The sequence below is a fragment of the Diadema setosum genome, chromosome 19 (genome assembly GCF_964275005.1).
Source record: "Diadema setosum chromosome 19, eeDiaSeto1, whole genome shotgun sequence".
Lineage (NCBI taxonomy): Eukaryota > Metazoa > Echinodermata > Echinoidea > Diadematoida > Diadematidae > Diadema > Diadema setosum.
The window spans coordinates 29,546,687-29,571,083 of NC_092703.1; the positions used below are offsets into that span (position 1 = coordinate 29,546,687).

Here is a 24,397-nt window from a genome sequence, read left to right on the forward strand (position 1 = left end):
TAAACTTTGAATTCCTCTTGAAATGGTATGCTCTGTAATATATCATAAGTGTTTTCTTGGTATCTCACAAAAAGTTAAAAGCCCAATTCTCATCTCCACCAATACTGTACCATCCCTCTAACATTTGCAACACCAATGAGAGTAACTCATGCACAGCTGACATATGTGAATTCAAAATGACTGACATGCACTTGATAATTTTGAATAAATGTTTCCCTAACTCTTTCTGTACCAGGGGCTTTTGAGAGTGTGTACAATGCTGAGATTTTCAGTGTCAATTGGCAAAAAAAGAAGAAGATCTAAACAGGGCAGCAAAATTTATAGTGGGATTCGATTGCAATCGCAGTACACAGTGTTTGGTGTGGTGGAATATTGGCAGAGGTGAATGACCCTAAATCATAAGGACATGGGTTCACCATGCTATCACTAAGAAGTGCACATAAAAATAGACTAACATGGAAAAAGTTTTAAAATCTCTAAATTAAAACTGGCTCACATAGCTAAATTACTGCCGGTAATAGTAATGATGAAAAATATACGGTACTAACTAAAACCATGCCAGCACATGGGCTACAGCTATGCTGACAGAAAAGAAAAGAAAAAAAAATTTGTGCGATATAAAATGTGAAACTTCTCACTCATTTTTGTTGCTGTCATGAAAGTGGAAGCTTCCGGTGATGCGGGACAGCGGCTTGAGGTCATAGACGTGGTCCTCAAAGGCGATGTCACATGGTCTCGTCTCGGGAGCACAGGCCGCGCGGGTTATCCAGCGGAACGAGTAGTGACAGTCGAGGTCAGACTGCACAGAAAAGGAAGGTTTAGTGCTTTTCTGTGACTTTTAACTGTCTGCTAAAATACATACATCGCAGTTACTGTCCTCCACTAGTCCACTTTCTCTATAGCTTTTCACAAAATGTTTGAAGAACATTGGCATCTGCCCAAAGAAACAGCACTTTCTACATCATTTTCAACATCCATACACCAAACTTGAACAAAGGATAACAACAATATCACAACAAGAAAGATATATTACGAGGAGAAAAACAAACAAAAAGAGTTATAGCATATTCTTGTGTTTCTGTGAAGGAGGACAAAAAAAAAGGAGAAAAAAGTTTTCAGATCATACCATAATCTAAAATTCCCAACCAATTTCCAGACGGAAAAAAAAAGTCAAAGATCAAAGTCTGATACCCATACATAGTGATAAGAAATCATAATTCCCAATGCTTTGGTGTATTGATGGACTAGACCTAAAGACATATGATCATTTCTGGCACCATATTCGACCAGTCATAAAATCTAGCTTCAAAAAGTGAGGCATTGAAGATCCCTTTACAGCGAAGAAGCACCCTCTAGTCGTATGATTTTCCTCCAAATGAAGCGTTTCTAATTGCTGGACTCACCGTGAACAAAGTCGGGGATGTGTTGACGGCGTTCCTGTCGCAGACCATCAGAACTGTGCTTTGTCTCTTCTCACCAGTAGCTGGAAACAAAATAGACGACATTAGAAATCAAATCAAGGCAAAGAGCTGATTAAGATGGCTATCATGATTGTTTTTGTCAGGCATAAAGCCAATTTCACTCTTTCATTGCTGGTGTCCATCTTACAAAGGTTTGGCATGCCACAATGCTTGATTTTTTTTTTTTTTTTTTTGAGATTTCAATTCATTTCATCAATGTTCAAAGAACTGTTACATTAATTTTTCACTGGGCAAAGATTTTTCTCCTTCACTTCTTATTTTTCTTAGAATGCCTCAATTTGCCTTGTTGAAAATGTTTCCTGGCTATTACTATTCACCTGGAGCAAATCAGGAGGGGTGGCCAGTTCACCGGGTTAGCATCCTGCCCTTTGCTGGATGAATGAATGAAGTGGGTTCTTTGACATGCATGAGTTGTGACTCCCAAACAATCAGGTCTTACATTTAGTGTCATATTCGAGGGACAGAATGTTTTTGCCTCTTACTAGAGGGGTCTGCATGGTGACACGCATTATGTTTTTAATAGCTAGACTCAATGGGAATTTCATTTTCATTTCATTTCATTTTATTTCATTCAAACCCGAGCCATTTGATTGTGATGCAGATGTGTTACCGACTGAGCCACATCACTGGCCACAGCTATCTTGAACCGGCTTTACCCATTGATGATGGGCTGATTTTGTTACAATATGCATTTCCCATAGACACTTGCCCAAGTGTACTCAGGACCAGTCTTCAACAGGTTAATAATGACCCTGAATACTAATTTGCTAATATAAAATTCTGTCACTAGCCTCCTTACAAAAGCATAAACAGTGTCTGCTACGATTACTTGAACGGGAACATAAGGTCATTTTTTTTATCAAACAGAAAGCCCTGTGGTTTAGTGGGATGTTGCTTTGGACCCACACCCATCTGGATATGAAGAAATGTTTCATTAATTTTTCTTTAGTTTTTTTTTCCCAAAGATCTTCTTGCAAAAGATAGGGAGACTTGGTATCTTGCTAGGAAGGCTTACTGTGCGGGCAGGGCGAGCCCCCAGAGTACTCCACCCTGATCAACTCTCCCTCCTGACTGATGCGCTGTGTGGATTGCTGTCCCAGGGAGAATCTGTCCTGCCCGGCTTGGAGGCAGATCGCTGCCCCGCTGCACTCCCCGGCCTGGTCCGATGACAATCCGCACAGCTTCAGCTTCATTGTCTTGGCTGAGGAGGCTACCACCTGTCAGAACAGGAGGACAAAATAAGACTTGACTTTCTCTCTCTGTTTATCCCATGTGCTCCGTGATACAGCAGGTATCAAATTTTTATTATAGAATGGGTAGCGAGAATCCTGCGATCTCATTGGTCGAGAACTGTGTGTGGATTATCTACTGGCCACACGCTGCCTCACAGTGGTAAACATGTTATCGCGCACTTGTAGCAAGAGTACGCGCACATGTAACAAAGGTTCGCGCACTATGAAAGCAAGAGTTCACGCACTCAGTACAAGATGCCTATTGGCTAAAAAATATTGCATCCAGTAAACACTGGATGCATGGTTTTCAAGTATTGGATGCATGATTTTTGGCCTGTCGTTCATGGCAAGCCAAAAGGAATGCATCCAGTAAAATGATCAAAAAATAAATTTTAGGCAAAAAATTACCCGTTCTATAACACAATGACACACATATCTTTTCATGCTTCAGTTGGAATAGTGTGTATGGAGTAACTATGGAATTTAGCCTAAACCCACTCAGCTTCACCTCGTGGGTTAAGCATTGCTTAGTTACCTTATGCACACAATTCCGACTGACGAACTCAGATCTCTGCGTCATTTGTATAATGGACGCACTCAGAGTTGTGTGTCTACTCTGCTTTTTGCCCTTTCCTTTTTTCTTGTGTGTTTTGGTTTTTTTTCGTCAACAAAGAATTCAGACTCCCCCCACCCCCTTTTATATGGGCATTGCTTTCTATGGTGTACATCAACAGGGAATGTATTGAGATTTGTTGAAAAAATCAGAAATCAAAACTTTCAGGTGGTTTTGATATATAAAAAAAGCAAAATGTGTATAGACTTCAGCAAAAGAAAAATCTGAAATCAGATTTAAATCTACAGAATATCACGCCTGATCTATAAAAGGGACCCATCTTTTATTACGATCACTTTGTTTATGTTCTTTTTGGATATCTCAGCTTCCAAAACAAATTTTCATCAAAGAAACTTTGAATTCCTCTTAGAATTGTATGTTTTTTTACATCTCAGTAAGTGGTTTCTAGGTACAAAGTGTATCTCGCAAAAAGTACAAGCTGAATTCACACCTCAACCAATACTATACCATCCTTTAAAATTATGGCTTCAAATTGCACAAGAAATGCTGACAAACTTGGAAAGACTTTATTGTTGCATGAAAATATTGATGAAGATAAATTGTAGTAACTTGTCTTTTTTTTCTTACTGTCTGTTCCTGTGCTGACAGGGATGTGAAGTCGAAAGTATACTGGAGAGCGCTGTTGAAGAATGTGCAGTCCGTGTCCGTTTCTGGTGCAGCGGCCGGGCAGACAACATTGGTTCCCCACGTAAAGTGGTAGGTGCAATCTGAAATGTCTCCCTCTAGAGTTGGCGAACCCTGAAGGACAGAAATTATCGGAATAAAAACAAAAACAAAAATGACAGTGATGATTACAACTGACTTTGCATATGCTGCATTCTGGACACAAGAATTATCTTGAACAGCAATTCAGAAAATACAACACACAAGCAAACAATATTATTTCTCAAAAAGCAAGAAGATAAACTGTTTTTGATGGACCACCCTAGACATATACATAAAAATTTTAGCCACATCATAACAACAGAGGTTGCCCTCAACAACTAAAAGTCTTGCCAAACATAAACAAACACATAAAAACTGGAGTCAAAATGTGGAAAGCATTCAACTGGTACAAGAGAATTGAATACCAGTTTTTTTTTTTTTGTTTTTTTTTTAATGAGAGTTAATTATTTATTCCCAAGGTTCAAACAAGAATTCTTGTCAGCTTCCGATAGAATAATGATGTTAACAGACTTGTCACTACATGTACCTCCATTGGCAATGTAAATGTGACACAACATTTGCTCCTGCGCCAGTTGCTCCCGTCTTATTGTATCCAAGGACTTAGGGTTAGGGTAAGGGTTGTGACAGGGATTTAGATTTATTTTGATGTTAGGATTAGGATTAGGGTGAGGGTTATGCTTGTGGCTAGAATTTATGTTTGGGGTTAATAGTGTGCAGATATTTCATAGGAGCAATTGTCACAGGGGCAAGTGTCACAGAACTGTAAAATATACCTAAATTTGAATACATTAGTAAACTGGCATATAGTGCAATTGATGTGTTGAACTTTGAACTTTGACCTTGCCAATGTACCTGAGTGATCCCCTGTCTGCAGAAGAAGGTGATGATGGACGAGATATTTCTGGAGCTGTCCTGGGGGCAACGGTCACCCTGTGTGTACGTGATGGTCAGTCTGCCATCGGACCCAATCTTAGGCTCCTCGGACACTCGTCCCAGGCTCTGGGCAAGTCGGGAAAACAATAAATAGTGACTTCCAATGAAATCTGACCTCTGACCTCTGACCTCATGACACTTAATGCTCCTGCCTAGTCCTGAAATCAACCCACAGAGATCCAATGCCAACGCAATCTTGCTGTAACGAGCACAGATACAGAATTTGCAGTGTCTAAACTCGAATAATGTCCAGAACTCAAATACATGTACGTTGTACTTGTCACAGATATCTAAATCCCAACCCTAATGGAAGAGAAACAGTGACAAACATCGTGCTGTAACAAGCAAGCATGGACAATGTGCAATTTCAGATTGGTTCTTCGGCGAAGAAGTACATTTGCACACATACTCCCCACATGAAGTATGTGTGCTTGTTTCAGCTGTGCAAATGACATATTTAGTAGACTACACTTCTCCGTCCTATGGAATTAACACATAGCAGCACACCTGCAATCTAAACTTTAAAGGACAAGTTCACCTTCATAGACATGTGGATTGAGTGAATGCAGCAATATTAGTAGAACATATCAGTGAGAGTTTGAGGAAAATCGGACAATCCGTTAAAAAGTTATGAATTTTTGAACTTTCTGCTCAGTCAAGGCTGGATGAGAAGACAACTAGAGCTTGTGATGTCACATGTGTACAACGATATAATGAAAGAATGAAGAAAATTCAACATATTTTCACTTTTCTCGCATAACAAAAGAACACTCGACTTCTCTCTTTCAGAAGACAGGAATAATATTACCCTTAACATACGTTGGTAACAAGCCGAAGAAATGTGCACTTTATTAAAAAAGTAAAGTTTTGTGAAATTCTCTTTTTATTTTCTTTATATCGTTGTACGCATGTGACATCATACACTGTAGTAGTCTTCTCCTCCAGCAGTGACTGGGCAGATACTTTAAATATTCACAACTTTTGAACGGATTGCCCGATTTTCCCCAAACTTTCACGGATGTGTTCTACTAATATTGTTGCATTCACTCAAGCCACATGTATATGAAGGTGAGCTTGTCCTTTAAAGATGCAAACAAAATCCTGTGAATCTAGATAGCTAGAACTTCCTTCTTTATAAAAATTGTATGTTAAGCCTCCTGTCAGTGTGAAATTTCCATTTCACACCACAAGACACTGAATGTATCCACTGCATTTGATGATCTCTAACATCTACAATCAGAAGGTTTCACTTAAATTGTAAGCATACCCAGAAATTCATTACAAAAATTTGTAAAAGAAAATAAACTTGAACACTTTATGGACTTATGGTTTTGAATCTGGTACAAAAACAAGATGCAAATACTCCCACTGCAATGACACATAAACAAGGAAAAGTAGAAATTACGCGGTGTGTAAAATATGTCCCCGCCGGAAGTAGCATTTAGTAGCAAAATGTACAATATCGGTAAAAAATCAAGGTCAAAGGTCAAAGAAGTCAAAGGTCAAAATTCTGTGTAGAAGTTTTGAAGCCCTCACCTAGTGCCATCACAAAAAGCAAACGGAATCAAAATCGGGTTAGAAACGGCGAAGGAGTAGCATTTTGTAGCCAATGTACAATATAGGTCAAAAATCAAGGTCAAAGGTCAAAGAAGTCAAAGGTCAAAATTCTGTGTAGAAGTTTTGAAGCCCTCACCTAGTGCCATCACATAAAGAAAACGGAATCGAAATCGGGTTAGAAATAGCAAAGGAGTAGCATTTTGTAGCCAATGTACAATATAGGTCAAAAATCAAGGTCAAAGGTCAAAGAAGTCAAGGGTCAAAATTCTGTGTAAAAATTTTGAAGCCCTCACCTAGTGCCATCACATAAAGCAAATGGAAGCGAAATTGGGTTAGAAATGGCAAAGGAGTAGCATTTTGTAGCAAAATGTACAATGCAGGTCAAATATCAAGGTCAAAGGTCAAAGAAGTCAAAGGTCAAAATTCTGTGTAGAAGTTTTGAAGCCCTCACCTAGTGCCATCACATAAAGCAAACGGAATCGAAATCGGGTTAGAAATGGCGAAGGAGTAGCATTTTGTAGCAAAATGTACAATATATGTCAAAAATCAAGGTCAAAGGTCAAAATTCTGTGTAGAAGTTTTGAAGCCCTCACCTAGTGCCATCACATAAACCAAACGGAATTTTGAAGCAATTTTGAAGCAAAATGTACAATATAGGTCAAAGGTCACAACTGAAATTTTCTCTTTCACGACTGAAGTTTCAAAGCTCCCATGTAGTGTTATCATATAAAGCAAACAGAATCAAAATTGGCTCATAAATGACAGAGAAGTAGCAAATTGAACATTTTGATCACACACGGACGCACAGACGGACGGACGGACAGACGGACGGACACACGGACACACACACGTACAGAGCCCGTTTCATAGTCCCCTGCTCGAACTCGTTCGGCGGGGACAACAAATGAACTGATAAGATATTTGTGTGGGATACTTGTGTGCTCTATGTACCTCCCAACATATGATTATTCAGAGTCAGGATAAGGCTTTACAATATTTTATCAGGACATGAAAGAATGGCTACTTTTGTCAGGAAGCAAGAATAGACATGTCTGTGTATCATTTTTCATTCTCTCTCTGTCTTTACTCACCACTGCGTTTCCACCTTTGACCTGGCAGGCGGCCGAGTTGGGGTGGCAGGTCAGGCCGGGGATGGGGTTCAAAGGTCGGCACAGGTTGATGTAGGTCACACTGCCATCGCCGTTGAGGTTGGTCGCCAGGTGGTAGCCCTGGTCGTTGATGAGGGGGGCGAGGTTGATGGCCTCGGAGCCGTTCATGACGCTGCACTGGATCTGGAAGAGGAGAGGTCACATGCAGTGAGGTCAAGGTCAAGGTCAAGGGTCAGCACAGAAATGAGAAGTGACCTTTGCTATACTGAAGTGACTTGACTTAGTTTGAAAGGCTCAATACTTGATTTTGTTTGTTTTGTTTGCTTGTTTGTTTTATTTAATCACGCGTTAAAGGCACTCAACCAGCCAAGAGGCTGTTTTACAAAGAGGCCATGAATCAAATAATGCCAGTCATTTCTTCAAGCTTTGCAACATACAATAATAATAATTAAAAAAAATAATAATATTAATGATGATGATAATAACAATAACAAAAATAACACTTATGTAGCGCTTAACACTACGTTTCTAAGCTCATTAATATAGAAGATACACATATGGTGGCCATCTGAATTTTCTATAGCTGTTATTACTGATATCTACATGTATGTACATGTACAATTGTATATTCCCTAATAATGCAAGATCAACTCAAGTCTACAGTTGTATTTGTATGCATACATTGTATTTTTGTTTTGAGTTATTGTTATTTCTGTACCTTACTACACTTATCTCCTTTTGCAGTTAATGAACTTTGTATTGTAAAACGCTGTGAAATATCAATTATCATTTATTATAAAATGGGTTCAAGAATGTAGCCAATTGGAAGCGCTGAAATGAGTCACGTGTGCGTGCATTAATTTCTTCAGGTATGCACTAAGAAGAGTCTCTCTTCCACCTCCCTGGCCTGACGTACGTCACAATGTTTACATTAGCAGTGCGCACTCAATCAGTTGTTACAAGTGCGTCACGCTCTACTATACACGCTGTCAATCCTGTAAACAACTTCTAGTTCGGGCCGCGGGCTGCCACAACAGCCAGCGGCCTTTCTTGTGCATAACAGTACGTGGCGTACGTATACATGTACTCTTATACGTACGTACAGTACTTATGTGCGGGATTTCCGAGTGCGACGTGCGTAAATGTTTGGGACGAACATCTTCGGACATCTTGACTTTTGAGCGTGCTACATGTAGCTGACTGGTATTGTCCCACAAAGGTACGTGAATAATGCTGTTAGTTTTCGACCCATTTTATAAAACAAATGATGCACAGGATTATTTCGTGGCGTTAGTGAAGGTGCGGCGCTCTCTCGAGTATTGACAACGGTTGCAAACATGCACTCGGCTGCGCCTCGTGCATGTCGCACCATTGTCAATACTCTCGAGCGCGCCGCACCTTCACTAACACACTCTATCCTGTGCATCATTTGTATACTGAAAGTGCAGAAATAAAGTTATACTTGAAATAAGGAAGCAAACCAACAACCGTTACATTTAACAACACTTTACCACAACTACACACGATACTTACAAACTTCTCGCAGGCCAACGATGTGTGCCATGAGAAGTAGTACGTGCAGTCGTCGGACTCCGCGATGAAGACGGGCTCGCCGAGGGCGTCGCTGCGATGTGGGCAGACGAAGTTGATGACACTGCTCCGCTGGTACTGGTTGTTGTGGCACTCCTTCCCGTTGTCATAGCGCAAGAAGAGGATGCTGTCGTCGAAGTAGAGGTTGCGGTTGAAGATGCCGGCGTTGAAGTTGCGCCCCGTGGTTGAGATTTCTTCTTGACAGGAACCTGGGTTGGGGGGGGGGGGGGAGAAGAAAGTGAAGTATTTCTTTTATTCTCAACAAAGTCTTTATAAAACATGAAAACCAAAATTAATACAAACAAAGTCAAGACATTTGTTTAAAAAATAACAATGTAATATAACACTCCAGTAGACATTTCTCCACTATCACAATCTGCACATGAGACAAACTACAGCTATGATCATTCCATTTTCAATAGTGAACATTACAACTGTCCTATCGGAAACTTCTTCAGCATTTGAGCAGCTGTTAGTGAATCTTTACAGTGACAACAAGTTTGCAAATACAAGTCTACAAAACGTCAAAACACCAGACATCTCGGGACCGGTACTGACCGACGTCTTGCCCCTCACAGTTGGTTTGTCCGAGGGGGTTGCAGATGTTCAGGACATACTTGTGACCGTCGCTGCCCATGACGGTGTAACCGTCTTCCTTCTTCAGGGAGGTGAAGTCAAACCTGAAACCTGCCAGAGGAAGACAGCGTGAAAGCAGTTGATGCAAAATACTACAATGATGTTCATGATGGTGATGCTGACGATGATGATATTTGAATATGATGATGATGACGATGCTAGTGGTGATGATGGTGGTGGTGATGATGATGATATTGGTGATGATCATGGTAATGATGATGATGCTAGTGATGATGATTGTGATGATAAGTAATGGTGATGATAACGGTGATGATGATGATGATATTGAGCAGGTGATGATGATGATGATGATGATTATGATGAGGAAATGACAAAAATGACACTGCTGATACTACGTAGTTGCATTAGTGGAGGCAAATGATAAATTGATGTTGAATATACTGATGATGATGATAATGGTGATGATGATGTTGAAAATGGTTATGATACTGGTGATGATGACAATGTTGGTGATGATAATGGTGATGATGATGATGATGATGATGATGATGATAATGACAATGATGATGATTACAATAAAGATGCTGGTAATGACCGGGATAACACTGCTGGTACTAGTGGCATTTAATGGTAGAAAGTGTGATAATGATGATGGTAATGATAATGATGATGACCCGAGTGGAGATATTACAATAAAGACAGTAATAACATTGATGACTGTACAATGATGATGATAGCCAAGGTGACAATAATGATAGCGATGAGATAATGTGTTTCCTCGAAATGACACCATTTGGATTATCACTGTACCTTCAAAAATTGTTAAAAGACTTATAAATTACCCCTCCCCCCCCCCCCCCCCCCCCGCGCCAAAAAAAAAAAAAAAATCTTATGAATAAGAAGAGGTGGTACTGGAAATGATGAATCATCTACTGATGGTCGATGTTATACAAAACATGAGATATCACAAACTAAGGTTACATTATTCACACCTCATAGCTCATACAGAAATCTCATTCATACACAGAGTGAACTCAAAATCACATGACAAGACATGCTGAAACATATGTGTTTTTTTTTTCAATAGATACCTCCTTGTATTCTATATTGTATTCTAAGCTTGACAAACTTTGAGGCAATATCAAAAAAGATAAGATCTTATCCCTATCTAGGAGATATAAGTTAGACTAGCCTCACACCTAACAGCCTAATATCTACGTCCTCTCACATTCAAACCTACAGTACCATTTCTCCATAAAATGACATTGATGTATCATAAAGGCTACAGGAATTGAGTAATCTGTAATGGCCTAAAAGAACATATACTTTTCTACAGGTTAGTTGCAGAATATAACATGAGTTTCATTCACCATCTCGGTAGAATTCTTTCACCTGTATGGATAAAACAACAATTTTCTGAATGGGAATGGAAGTTTCTTTTTGCCCCTCACATGGGGCTTATAGCAACACAACAAACAGTGTTACGTATGAGCTTTGCAGTTTTCTATTCCTACCTGAGATGGGGTTTGTGGTGGTGCAGTCTCCAGTAGGCTTGATGTTGTCTGTGATGTCACAGGCATAGCTGGTCAGCCACAGGAAGTGGTACTCACAATTGCCATCCACGTGGTCAAAGCTGGGCTCGCTGACCTATGACCGACATCATTGACATATCATTGACATCATTTAATGTCGCTGACGCACTAGAATATGAATTCATCTAATTATACTTCGATATTAAATGATGATTACATAGTGAAGCTGGACAACAAATGAAAATTAGTAACAAATCATACCTAAATGAATGTACATACAGATAACTGAAAATTGTGTCGATGACAATGATGATGACGATGATAACTTTGCAGACAATAAAGACAGTAACCGCCACAGCATATTTCATTTGGGTGAAACGCCTTGCAATGGAAATCAAACTGACTTCATTGAGGGATGTCAAAAAGAGATAATGATAATCGAGCTGTTCAGAATCGATAACCTTACTACACCTCAACAGCCCTGGGTTTCTAATTATACAGCAGGGCAAGACAAACAGCAGAATGCAACTTAAAGGGACTCACCATAGAGTTCTTGTCGCACTGGATGTTGATCACCGTACTGCGCTTCCTCCCCGAGCCGTCGGGACAAGCCTGGCCCGAGGTGTACCTGAGGACCAGATGACCGTTCTCCACGGTGGGTCCCTGGTCCACCTCCCCCAGGCTGATGTAGCTACAAGGAACAAAATAAAAAAAAAAAGAGATAGTTACATGCATGCTCAGATGCTTATGGTGTGGTTATTCATTGCATAGTGGTATTAACCATCTTACATTATTTTCCAAAAATTTTACATCAGATATCCAGTAGTTATGGTGCCATACACATGCCATACAAGGAATACATACAGGCTGTCCACAGGTCACCTGTGACTGGCATTGCCATAATTTTATCTTTACACACAAGTACTGGTAAACAATGCACATGTGTCTTTTTGTCTCTAAATTCATTACAATTTCAGGAATGGACTTTTCTGTTAGGAGGATCCCTTCCAAAAGATTGCGTTGCTGAAAACATCGATGAATGCACAAATTTGCCAAATGCCATTCTTCCTGACGTGATTCAGTTTAAGGTAATTTAAAGTTGAGATAAAAAGCGATGATCTCATGTCATCATATGCGCAATCGTACGCAAGGTACATGTATTACTTACACACTTCACATGCATTCCTGCCCTTCTTCCAGGCACACAACATTATGTTCTGTTTTTCAACATTTGCAAGCCAGCTTATTTATGATATCATGAGAAATTAAAGGAAAATATTTTGTTGGCAGGATGAAGTATCACTAACTAGAGGTTGTCCACGTACCTACATCCATGTCAGAACTACTTTAAAGATATTACATATTAATTCAACACAGCATCCATTTAGCACCTGAAAGTGGCTGTTCTCTTACACAACCCGAACATCTCTAACATGATACTCACTGGACCAGACAATTCTTTTGTTGAACCAACAGCACACTGCACCAGATGCCTCACTGACATCCAAATCATCTGAATTTGTTGAGATCATCATTGATAAATTAGTTTTACTCCGCAACTTTTCTTTTAAGCACTTTTTCTCCTTGCACACAAACAGAAGAGAAATACAAAATCTTCCTCACCTCTTTTTTCCAGCGGAGTCTGTCGTCTCAAGACAAGCTGCAGCGTTGTGGGGGCAAAATTCTCCTGGAATTTAGGAAGAGAGCGAGGAAAAAAAAGATGAGACCATAAACCAAGACCACTATAGACAGATACTACACATCTCCTGGAATTAGGAGAGTGACAATGGATGGAATAATTTAGACAGGAAAAAGGTGTAATGTCTATGCAATATATTCTGCAACAATCTTATAGCCTTGTGAAGTTTGGAAGTTAGTTGATGTTCATCATATCAACACCTTGCTATTAAAGGACAAGTCCACCTTCATATACATACGGATTGACAGAATGCAGCAATATTAGTAGAACACATCAGTGAAAGTTTGAGGAAAATTGGACAATCCGTTCAAAAGTTACGAATATCTTACGTATCTGCGCAGTCACTGCTGGAAGAGAAGACTACTACAGTGCATTGTGTCATATATGTACAATTGTACATGCATATAAGGAAAATAAAAAGAGAATTTCACAAAACTTTACTTTTTGAATAAAGTGCCCAGTTCTTTGACTTGCTACTGACGTATGTTAAGGGTAATATTTTCCCCTGGCCTTCTGAAAGAGAGAAGTCGAGTGTTCTTTTGTTATGCGAGAAAAATGGAAATATGTTGAATTTTCTTTATTCTTTCTTTATATCGTTGTACTCATGGTACATCACAAGCTATAGTTGTCTTTTCATCCAGCCGTGACTAAGCAGAAACTTCAAAAATTCATAACTTTTTAACGGATTGTCCGATTTTGCTCAAACACTCACTGATGTGTTCTACTAATATTGCTGCATTCACTCAACCCACATGTCTATGAAGGTGAACTTGTCCTTTAAGACCATTGCTGCCTGCAAAACAAATGCAAGGCATCATTGCCCCCACAGTGGGGAATCCTTAACTTCCATATATCTCATATCACTGCTGTACTTCTTGACATATTTCACCACTCGTCAAATTGTCTACAAGTCACAGTTGCAAAATATATGCCATGCACACAGTACTGTAGTTATACCATTATCACTGCTGTTTGGCAGCTCTTCCGTAGGCCTACAGCAGCATATACTGCACAGCACCCTGACGCAACGTATTCACACATAAAACATACCGGTAATCACGCATATATGAAAACTCACCACTTCTCCATACTATATTATATACTGCTTATTTTTGCTATTTCATATGCTGCCTCTCAAAAAAAAAAAAAAAGCCAACCAACAAACAAACATAACACACACTGAGCAGTTATTTTTCAATTGAGTGTTGCATCTTATGCGTACTGAGAACCAATTATCACCTTTCCATGATGCAATTATGGAAGAAAAGTATGAAAAAAAGATTGAAAATAGAACTGTTATGGTTGCTGTGGGTCTCATACAGTCCCTCACCTTGTGCTCCATGTCTGTGCCACAAAGACCGGCAGACATTGATGTAGTAGGCGGTGCCCGTCGTGGCCACGCCCTGCACCCTGTAGTTGTCGGTCAGCTTGGAGAGAGGGGCGAGGTCGTACTGCTGTCCCCCCTCCCGGTAGCTGCACTCCACCACCTTGAACGGTGGGCAGGCCAGCGGGGTGGCCCACTCGAAGATGTAGGTGCAATCCGCACTCTCCTGGATGTAGTGGGGCGAGCCAATCCCTACACAAGATAAAATTTGACTCAATTCATTTCACAGTTTCGTCACAAAACCAAATATTAATTTGATGTAATTTTTTTTTCATTTCTTATGGTCTACTTTCATTTACTAAATACATAATGTGAATAGAGAATATGAACAAAACATCAAAACCATACAATACATTAAACGGTACATATGCAATACACACATGTACTACATACAAGTGATGACAGTAACTCATTGAGGGTGGGCTGATTTTGCTATAACACGCATTTAACACAGACAGCTGCCCGAGTGAACTTGGGACTAGTCTCCAACGGGTTAAAGATTCAGTGTGTGGAAGACGAAGCAAAGGCCATTCACCTGTCTGTAATGTACATATGTTGTAAATCAATCTACCAAAAGAAAAACATTTACTATTCATACTCACATATCAAAACAAAACTCACAAACCTACAGAGTCTGTGGTAGTTGCAGACATAAAAAGCAAAAGACTTCGTTCAATGTTTTTCCCCTGTGGGTTGAGGGGGGGGGGGGGGCTCACAGATACATATTGTAATACTTCCTGTTCAAACATAAAGTCTGCAGCACATCTAGTCCGAAAGTGTTTTGCCTTTTTCAAAAAAAAAAATAATAAAATAAAAATAACAAAATACTATACACACATTTTGCACTCATCATAGTTGTCTATGACTTATAGTGTACCAGACATACATAATATCAGACAACAACAAAGAAAATATTTGAAAGTATCATAATTATAATTTTTTTTTCTTTTTTTTTTGTTGGTTTTTCCTGCTAAGCGAGCATCTTCTTTGATCTGGTTGTTTCTGCCACCCCCCCCCCCCTCCATCTTTGAGTGTATCTATCAACTCATTTCCAGCATAGAATTAAGGTTTCCATACAACTCTCAGGGAGATATGGGCAGTTGATAAATGCAAAGCTGGTTTGATTGTGTTTCTGAAATGCTAAAAAATAAGCGATCACAAATGCGTGCAAGGTATCAACATGCTTCTGTGTAGATGATCAACACAAAGTCGTTTTGAGATGCGTTTATAGCTTGAACCTGCCCACACCAACTACTGCCAACTACACATCTCCGCTCCTTGGATCAAACTGATGGAGCTACGCAGTGACAAGGCCTACTTCTCAACTCATGATAGAGATGATAAATGCAACAACTCTAGATATACGATTCCAAAGGCCTTTGCAAAGTGCTTTGATAGCAAGTATTGAAACGTGTTGCAAACATGGGAAAGATGATAAATGCAGCCTTGGTGTTACTCACCCTCCACATTCTCATCACAGTAGAAGTTGATGGCCGTGGATCTCTGGTAGACAGTGTGGCAGGTGGAACCCTGGGTGTAGTTCAGCTTCAGAACGCCGTTAGAATAAGTCAGGTTTTTGTTGAACAATCCTGGGTAAGGAAGGGTATCAGTAATTCAAGGAAGTCCACTTGGCACATGTTGACATGCAAGATCTTTACGAGAACAAATTGCATTTGATGAGGTTTCTGTGCCGCAGAAATATGCATTACAAGCACACTCTAGATAATCACAGGAGCATTAAATTTCTCTTAAATTTTGCTGTGATCCTGAGCACAATATAAAGTCAGAGTGGCTTGGCCCATACCGTATGTCCCAAAAACATTACAACGGGACCCTCCACAATGATAACTTAGAAAATTGTGAGTCAATCCAAACATAGTTTCAGGGTATAAAACTATAACTTATTACCCACATCTTACTGAAAACCCCATCCGATTTGCTTCAGTGGTCATAAAGAAATGAGGATTTTTGTAGAGCATGTCAGGAGTCTCTTCCCTCCAAGTTCTGCCATTGTATTCACATATTGATATGCAGTTCCAAGAGCATCCAAGTGCTAACATTGGAAGAAATAGACCCATGACATGCTTTACAACAATCCACATTTCTCTGTGATCGCTTAACCAAATTGAATGGGGTTTTCTGTAAAATGTAGGTAAGATGTTATATATTTAGACCCTGAAACAGCATTCAGACAGTTTAATCTTATTGGAAGCTATCAATGCAAAAATCCGATTGTAATTCTTTTTTTGGACATACTGTACAGCATCATTAAGGAGATCGTACTCAGTTTGACCTCTGAGCTTAACCATGGTACATGCATAAATGGACATACTCTTAATAGTTAAGCATACCATGAGTTGCATATTTTGTTGAAAAGCCATGCAGTGTGTGTTACAGAAGTTGTATGGAGTGTTATTTGCTGTTTACATTATAAATTTAAAAGCACTACTTTTTGTTGGTTCAGCCATATTTCAAACTCCTTATTTGTTATGAACCTAAGCTTTGGTTCCACCATTTATTTGAAAATACAGGTTTGTGTTATGTATTTTCTCATATATCACTGCATTTACTTTCATAGCTAGTTTCTATGTGCATGTTTCAAATTGTCTGTGATATGTATTGTACAGTGCACTCCCATTATAGCAAACATGGTTTACAATGAAATTCTGGTTATAATGAAGTTAAAGTTCAGGCCCCAACATTATCCGCTCTATGTCTTTCATTATTTATTTGTTCAGTTATTTAATGAAATTTCGATATAACGAAAGAAAACTGCCAGTCCCCAGGACTTCATTATAATGGGGATCTACTGTATTTGGTTGTTGTTGGGGAATATGAGAAAGAAACATCATAAATTTGTTGTAAGTGTTCAGTAAAGGAGACTTCCTACAGTGTCTGAAAACTCTAATCAGGCTTAGCAACATGTTATAGAAGCATAACCAAAGCATGAGGAGGACTTTTGTAAATCTGAAACCCCTCATGAAGTCTGGAGCAACTACTCTCCTTATGTGAAACCTTCTGTCGCACTGCCTGGGCGGAGATCTCACCTGCGTTCTTGAACGTCCCGTCGGCCATCTTCTGGCAGCCGCCCACGGTGCCGCCGGCACAGTCGCCCTGGCCCGAGACCAGCGGGCCACAGACGTTGATGTTGTAGGTGTACTCACTGGTGGTGACGGTGTAGTCCTGGGTCTTGCTGTACAGGGTCGACAGGTTGAACTCATACCCAAACTCTGGCACCTGGACAGAGCAGTTGCCTCCCACTACTCTCTGGTGTCCAAAAAAGAAAGAAAGAAAAAAGATTGAATTGCAACTGATTGTCAAATCATCGACTTAAATAAATAAGTAAATATTTACGTTGATGTAGGGCACTTTGTCAAATAGTTGCAATGAAAACATCTCGATGGAAGAATTTCATGAATTTGAATAATTATGCAGTACCCACTGCATGTTATATGGATTAAAACCAACACTTGCTGTCGGGTGGAAGCTCAGTGGTCTAGTGGAGATGACGCCTGTCCGGAGATCAGGAGGTCATAGGTTCAAATCCTGCCCCAAGCATATTAAAGGGGAAGGCTAGTAACTGATCAGTGGGAATCAGTGGAAATGCTGGGAGATGATTGTTCCAATCCTTATGGGATTCATTCAAGAGTTCATTGTATATCTATTGTTGTGTGAAAATGATTTGCTTCAGAACGGTCTCATATTCAAGTAATGTGCAGATTAATGCTCCGTCACTGACCAGGGACGCTAACCTGGAAGCATTAAACTGCACATTACTTGAATATGAGACCATTCTGAAGCAAATCATTTTCACACAACAATAGATATACAATGAACTCTTGAATGAATCCCATAAGGATTGGAACAATCAACTCCCAGCATTTCCACTGATTCCCACTGATCAGTTACTAGCCTTCCCCTTTAAATGTACTGGGTATCTTTAATCATTCACGTGTCAAAAACTATATTCCTGTGATTTTTTGCCATATTTTTAAACAGCATTTTCATCACATTATACTGTGTTGTAAAAGGTAGAGTAGAAATTCTCTTTTATTTCAGCCCTTGTTGTTTATAAATTGCTTATTGTAAGAAGCATCTTAATTTCTAAACTGATTCTTAAATTGGTAACAAATTTTAGAAGACTGAGGTTCCTGTCTGTCTCTTGTGTTGGCAAAGTTTTGTAAATTTCTGTTTGAGTGTGTGCAGATCTAATGAAATTAAACAGTTCCATTGAATCTTCGTCCAATCTAAGGTGTGCAGTGAAATTCAGAGTTGCCAATTTAATGATCCTATGATGATTATTTCTGCAGCAAAATTCCTGCTGATCAGTGTGCAAAAGAGGACTACAAACACAGTCCTTTCATCCACATTCCTCATTTGTGAAGCCGACAGATCAAACTTGCGTATCTTCATCGTATCATGAGCACGGGAAACCTTGAATGAGACACTTCCTTAGATGCGTACAACAACAACAAAAATCCAGCACAGTAAGATACCATCACAGTGTCCTTATAAAATCTATCAGAGTAAAATACCATCACAGTGTCCTTATAAAATCTATCAGAGTAAAATACCATCACAGTGTCCTTATAAAATCTATCAGAGTAAAACACCATCACAGTGTCCTTATGAAATCTATCAGAGTAAAATACCATCACAGTGTCCTTATGAAATAATTATGCTATATAAAAGTGATATAAAACTCCTATGAAAGAGACACCGAATATGTCAGGCTTTCAATAATGTCAACAGTCGCTAATCCGTAGTTTTAAACTCTCAGACTCCTCTCACCTGAAGCGGGCACGCTGCTGGCGTCTCCCAGGAGAAGATGTACTCACATTCTGGCGTCTCGGTTTGGAACACCGGAGATCCCTGTAATGAAATATGAAGGGAAATACAACAAAAAGCATGTGGTAATGTCTGAAGTTGCCAATTTGGAAAGCAGTTTCTATACGCACAGCTCTTACAAACCATGTGATGCACATTTTTTCTTTGTCGCTGAAAAAGGTCAAATCATCAACAGAGATGCACATTCCAGTCTGGTTTGTATGATCAATTTCCAAGTTGCACAACTGAGTTGCTGGATATTTCATATTGATAAAATGAAATAAATAAATCTGGAATATCTGCAGAAAGCCAGAGACTTAAGAATATTTTAGAAACAGATATAGTAGCAGATTCTTCAACATGGTATTATGAAGTACCAGGAGAATCAGATGACACAATGGCAGCACAAAAAGCATGTCGGGGCATGACTTTAATGCAATGTAAAGATGACAAGGTATAGATAAATACGTCTCATTAGCATTGGAAATTACAGGAGAAACATAATGAGTGACAATCTCCAGGAAGGCGATCACAAGATAGTGACAAAAATCACACAGGAATAATCTTACCGGCGTGTCTGAGCACTCAAAGTTGATGCGCGTGCTGCGGTGATACTTTCCGTGGCAGATGTCACCATTTACGTATCGTATGCTGAGCGAGCCGTCGACGGCCGCTTCAGGCATGGCCTGCACGTAGCCCAGATTGAAGGTATCGCCGCTGTTGGGGCTGGTCTGACAAGCACCAATGGGTCCACCTGCAGAAAAACAGCACAAATATTTCTTAACAAAGCAATATACTGGCTGTGGCATTTTTTTCTTTTTTTTTTTTTTGGGGGGGGGGGGGGGCTTTTTCGTGAATTTTGCAAGTCAGGTGCTTTTAGCAAGTTTCAGAACAGAAAAATATCATTAATTTTGCTCCCGACATAAATGTGACGTGCACACGTTCATTACTGACATGTAGCACATACTGCAAGAACAAATTGCATGAGCCCGGCAATACAGTTCAGCAGACATAAATCTTGGCACGCCATTTTAGAAATATGTCTCAGCACGACAATTAACAACATTATTTGTAAATTTCTTGCATTTTTGTTTTTCTATGCTGGATCTCTACTTCTGTTCAATGAAAATAAGTGAATGATACAAATTTCTCTGTTTACTGCTCTACTCCATGATTGCAAAATCTGGGACATCCTGATTTAGACTCACTAGATACAGTAGGCCATCAATTGCTGTGGAAATGCTGTGTTGCAGTGATAAATCTGTGCCTAAAGCAATGTCTTGCATAGTGTGGTACAGTTCAGTGTAGTGTAGTGTAGCATAGTATAGTATCATTTAGTACACTGTACTATGGTGTAGTTTATAGTAGAGTATACATGTAGTATAGTATAGTAAAGTGTAGTGTAGTGCTGTGTTGTGTGTAGTGCAGTGCAGTTGAATGCATTACCCATAGACATGAAATGTTGTGTAAAGTAATATTGCAGTGCTGCGTAATATGAGTATTGTACAATGTTGTGTAGCGTAAGTTTGAATCAATGTACATATGCAATTTGATGCTTTCCTTGACACATATTAAGCATAGAGCGCTTTGCTTCTTTGTCTCTTTTTCCCCCCTTTTCTTTGAGTTGTTTTTCACAGTGATAAACTGCAATTCTAAGATACACCACAGCTGCAAGGCAGCCACAACATACCTGGGCAGCTGCTGGCCGTGGTATCTCCCTTATTGACCGGCCGACAGATGTTGATGTGATAGCTGAGCGTGTCGAACCCTGGCCTGGTGTCCACCGCCTCCCAGTTGCCTGTGTCCTTGGCCAGGGGTGAGAGGTCATACTGGTTGCCATGGGCATCCGACACCAGGCAGTCCACGGATTCGGGCAGGCAGGCCAGCGGCGTCTCCACTTGGAAGATGAAGCGCTCGCCCTCCTGGCGCACGAATGTGGGCTGTGGCTCGGTCTGGGAGGCGTTGCGCCGGCACAGGAATGATATGACTGTTGTGGCCTCCATTCCTGTGTGAGATTGATGAAATCCACAGCTGTCTGATGAGTGTTGATGTAACAAACACCCAGTCTCCTTATAGAAATTATTTGTGCATGTATTTTACAAACATTACTTCTTTCAGCAGAGTATATTCATACCGAAGCTGTGCAATATGAGTAAATATCACTAGTATTAGTACAGATGTATGCCTCATTCGCAGAAAAAAAACAACAACAACAACCACACAAAGAAACATACAAAAAATTGTAAATTCTTTAATTAGGCTGGCCTGTCAAGGTGCTGGTATTTGATTAATGTGTAGAGACATACTTTTTGTCCATGGACTGATCATAGAATTTGTAAGAGAAATAAAATGTTTACATGTCCTCGCAAGCACTACTCACGAGAAAAATACAACCAAACTAACAACAAAACAGACAAGAACTAAATCTAAAAACTAAATCTCAAGGCAACTGTGCAGTTGGGATATAGCTAGAAGCCTGATGTTCCAGGATGGAATTTGATATAAGTTGATCTCCAAGAGATATACTGTGACGATAAGGAGAAGGGGGGGGGGGGGGAGTGTATTAGGTGACTGCATTAGAAAGCCAGCAAAATGTCACATAACCAGATTTTACAGGACTCAAACGAAGTGAAGTACATCAAGCTACAGTAGTCCATCTTTGGTTTTGTACATTTACTGAAAGAGCGATTGTCCTTCATAATTCTACAGTTTGGGATAATACAACAAGTGGAAAATTGTTATTTCTACAGCTTTTCTAGAAAATGTTTCTGGAGAATAGTGGAATAAGGTATGCCTTAGAGACCCCATTTAATTTCTCAAGATCCTGTACACACTCATCAATTTCAATGCTAATAAATTTTGAAAGATTAATGCTACTGCTTTGAAAGTTAGCATGAGTTATGAATAGAATGTGCAACTAGAGTGTGCAAAATTTAAGCATAATCTAATGATTCCTTCATTGTGGTTGATATTGAGTTTTAAATCCTGTTGTTTTTTTTTTGTCCCATTCATTGCACAAAACACAGCTTTGTGAGATCAAGCACTTGAGAAGATCCTAAACTTCAAAGCCCCTTTTCTCAGTAAACACTTTTCCGAGAGTGTGTGTGCTTTCTTTCCATTATCTAGGTTACGAAGGTCTAATTGTAACAAGTTATACATCGTTTTAAAACTTAGAGCCTGCTATTTCAGAATATTCCCTCTGCTATAAATCCATGTCTGGCATTTTTTCCATGATTTTGAGATGGAGGGTAACAAATGTACATCCAGAGCACGGTACTAGCCTACCTCTTGCTGGGTAGAAGTGCCCAAGGTTGTACTCCAGCGTGAGGAGACCCTCATCCGAGAAGGCCAGACTTGAGGATGCCGTGCCGAGGGAATCGTGCGAGGTCTCAGAGAGGAGACAGGCACCCGAGTTTTTGGGGCAGGATGGAGCTGCCCCACAGATGTTGATCTGCACCAGGCATGGGGCAAAATAGCAAGCGGGTAAGAGCACTGGTGCGTTTGAGCACTCTCTCACAGCGCATTGTATCATATCATCCCCGAACCACGAGTGCACTAAACGCTCCAAAAGCGTACATATACAATCATCTCAAATCTGAGTGCATGCTATACTACCAATGAAAAATAACGGAATTTGCTACACTGATTACAATGCTGAAAGCTGAGATTGGTTTGTGTCAATCTACAGCCAAGGTAACTGCAATCGTCACACTGATGCAATCGATGGATAGTGCTTTACCAAAAAATAATGCAAGGGACAATTTTCAGAAGAAAGAGTCAGTATTGAATTTCGTAGTGTGCCGGAAACAACTACAAATTTCTCATACGGAGATTCCACGCAATTTTCAATTGAGCATAAGAAGGTGCAACTTCATCTGTAAGCCCTACAATACTCAACTTCTGGTGTATCCCATTTTGCAAGTTCCCTCACATTCCCCCGCATCATGCCATATCTTATTGCTCAGGGGAAACAGTTTGGGTCGTAGTAAAATACGAGGTGACAAAGGTGACAAAAATTTGAAGTGATATAAAGTAATGCAAGGTGTGCAGTAGAAAAAAGGACAAGTTCACCTTCATAGACATGTGGGTTGAGTGAATGCAGCAATATTAGTAGAACACATCAGTGAGAGTTTGAGCAAAATCGGACAATCCGTTAAAAAGTTATGAATTTTTGAAGTTTCTCCTTAGTCACTGCTGGATGAAAAGACTATTATAGGTTGTGATGTCACATGAGTACAACGACATAAAGAAAGAATAAAGAAAATTAAACACATTTCCATTTTTCTAGCATAACACAAGAGCACTCGACTTCTCTCTTTCAGAAGGCAGGAGGAATAATATTACCCTTAACATACGTACGTCAATAGCAAGTCGAAGAACTGTGCACTTTATTCAGAAAGTAAAGTTTTGTGAAATTCTCTTTTTATTTTCCTTATATAATTGTACGCATGTGACATCATACACTCTAGTAGTCTTCTCTTCCAGCAGTGACTGCGCAGATACTTCAAATATTCGTAACTTTTGAACGGATTGTCCAATTTTCCTCAAACTTTCACTGATGTGTTCTACTAATATTGCTGCATTCTCTCAATTCTTATGTATATGAAGGTGGACTTGTCCTTTAAATAGATGATGGCAAGAAACCGAACTCTCTCTTTACCTGATAGCTGGCTCCGTCGGTTCCTGTCACTTCATATCCACCTTCCTTCTGCAGGGGCTGCAGGTTGAACGTATAGTCGGAATTCACGTCCCTCACTGTGCAGTTCTCCCCCTCTGACACGCCAATGGCGCAGGCCGCCTCAGTCTCCCACAGGAAGCTGTATGTGCAGGACTCTACCACTTCCAGCAGCCGAGGGGTGCTGGCCTGTATTTGATGCATATCAAGTCACAAAAGAATAGACATTGCCACTCAGCACCAGGCGCACATTGAAGATAATAATAACATATCAATCTTAATATGTCAATCTACGAAGCGCAAAACCTATAGACATATATTCTTTTGCGCTGCAAAAGCTTCTGATGTACCTGATGATAATAGACAGTTAAATGAAAAGATGTGTTTTCAGTCATGATTTAAAGACTGCTACAGTTGGGGATTTTCTGACTTCTAATGGTAGGTCATTCCAGATTCCTAGGTCCAATGGCTACAGGTACTA

General features: G+C 39.8%; 1 protein-coding gene across 1 annotated transcript in view; it reads right to left on the reverse strand.

Annotated features, from left to right (window-relative positions):
- LOC140242408 (cation-independent mannose-6-phosphate receptor-like) overlaps nt 1–24,397 on the reverse strand; it is a 66,581-nt gene that overhangs the window by 11,342 nt on the left and 30,842 nt on the right. The window contains exons 17-35 of the mRNA XM_072322143.1: nt 23,902–24,105; nt 22,519–22,692; nt 20,932–21,238; nt 19,811–19,995; nt 19,206–19,286; nt 17,462–17,681; nt 15,875–16,003; nt 14,361–14,606; nt 12,955–13,018; nt 11,875–12,022; nt 11,314–11,446; nt 9,761–9,889; nt 9,146–9,411; nt 7,595–7,795; nt 4,866–5,012; nt 3,915–4,085; nt 2,497–2,698; nt 1,404–1,483; nt 639–799 (exon numbers count right to left, since the gene is read on the reverse strand). Coding sequence (XP_072178244.1) covers nt 639–799; nt 1,404–1,483; nt 2,497–2,698; nt 3,915–4,085; nt 4,866–5,012; nt 7,595–7,795; nt 9,146–9,411; nt 9,761–9,889; nt 11,314–11,446; nt 11,875–12,022; nt 12,955–13,018; nt 14,361–14,606; nt 15,875–16,003; nt 17,462–17,681; nt 19,206–19,286; nt 19,811–19,995; nt 20,932–21,238; nt 22,519–22,692; nt 23,902–24,105 — 3,248 coding nt within the window. The remainder of the gene's footprint in view (nt 1–638; nt 800–1,403; nt 1,484–2,496; nt 2,699–3,914; nt 4,086–4,865; nt 5,013–7,594; nt 7,796–9,145; nt 9,412–9,760; nt 9,890–11,313; nt 11,447–11,874; nt 12,023–12,954; nt 13,019–14,360; nt 14,607–15,874; nt 16,004–17,461; nt 17,682–19,205; nt 19,287–19,810; nt 19,996–20,931; nt 21,239–22,518; nt 22,693–23,901; nt 24,106–24,397) is intronic.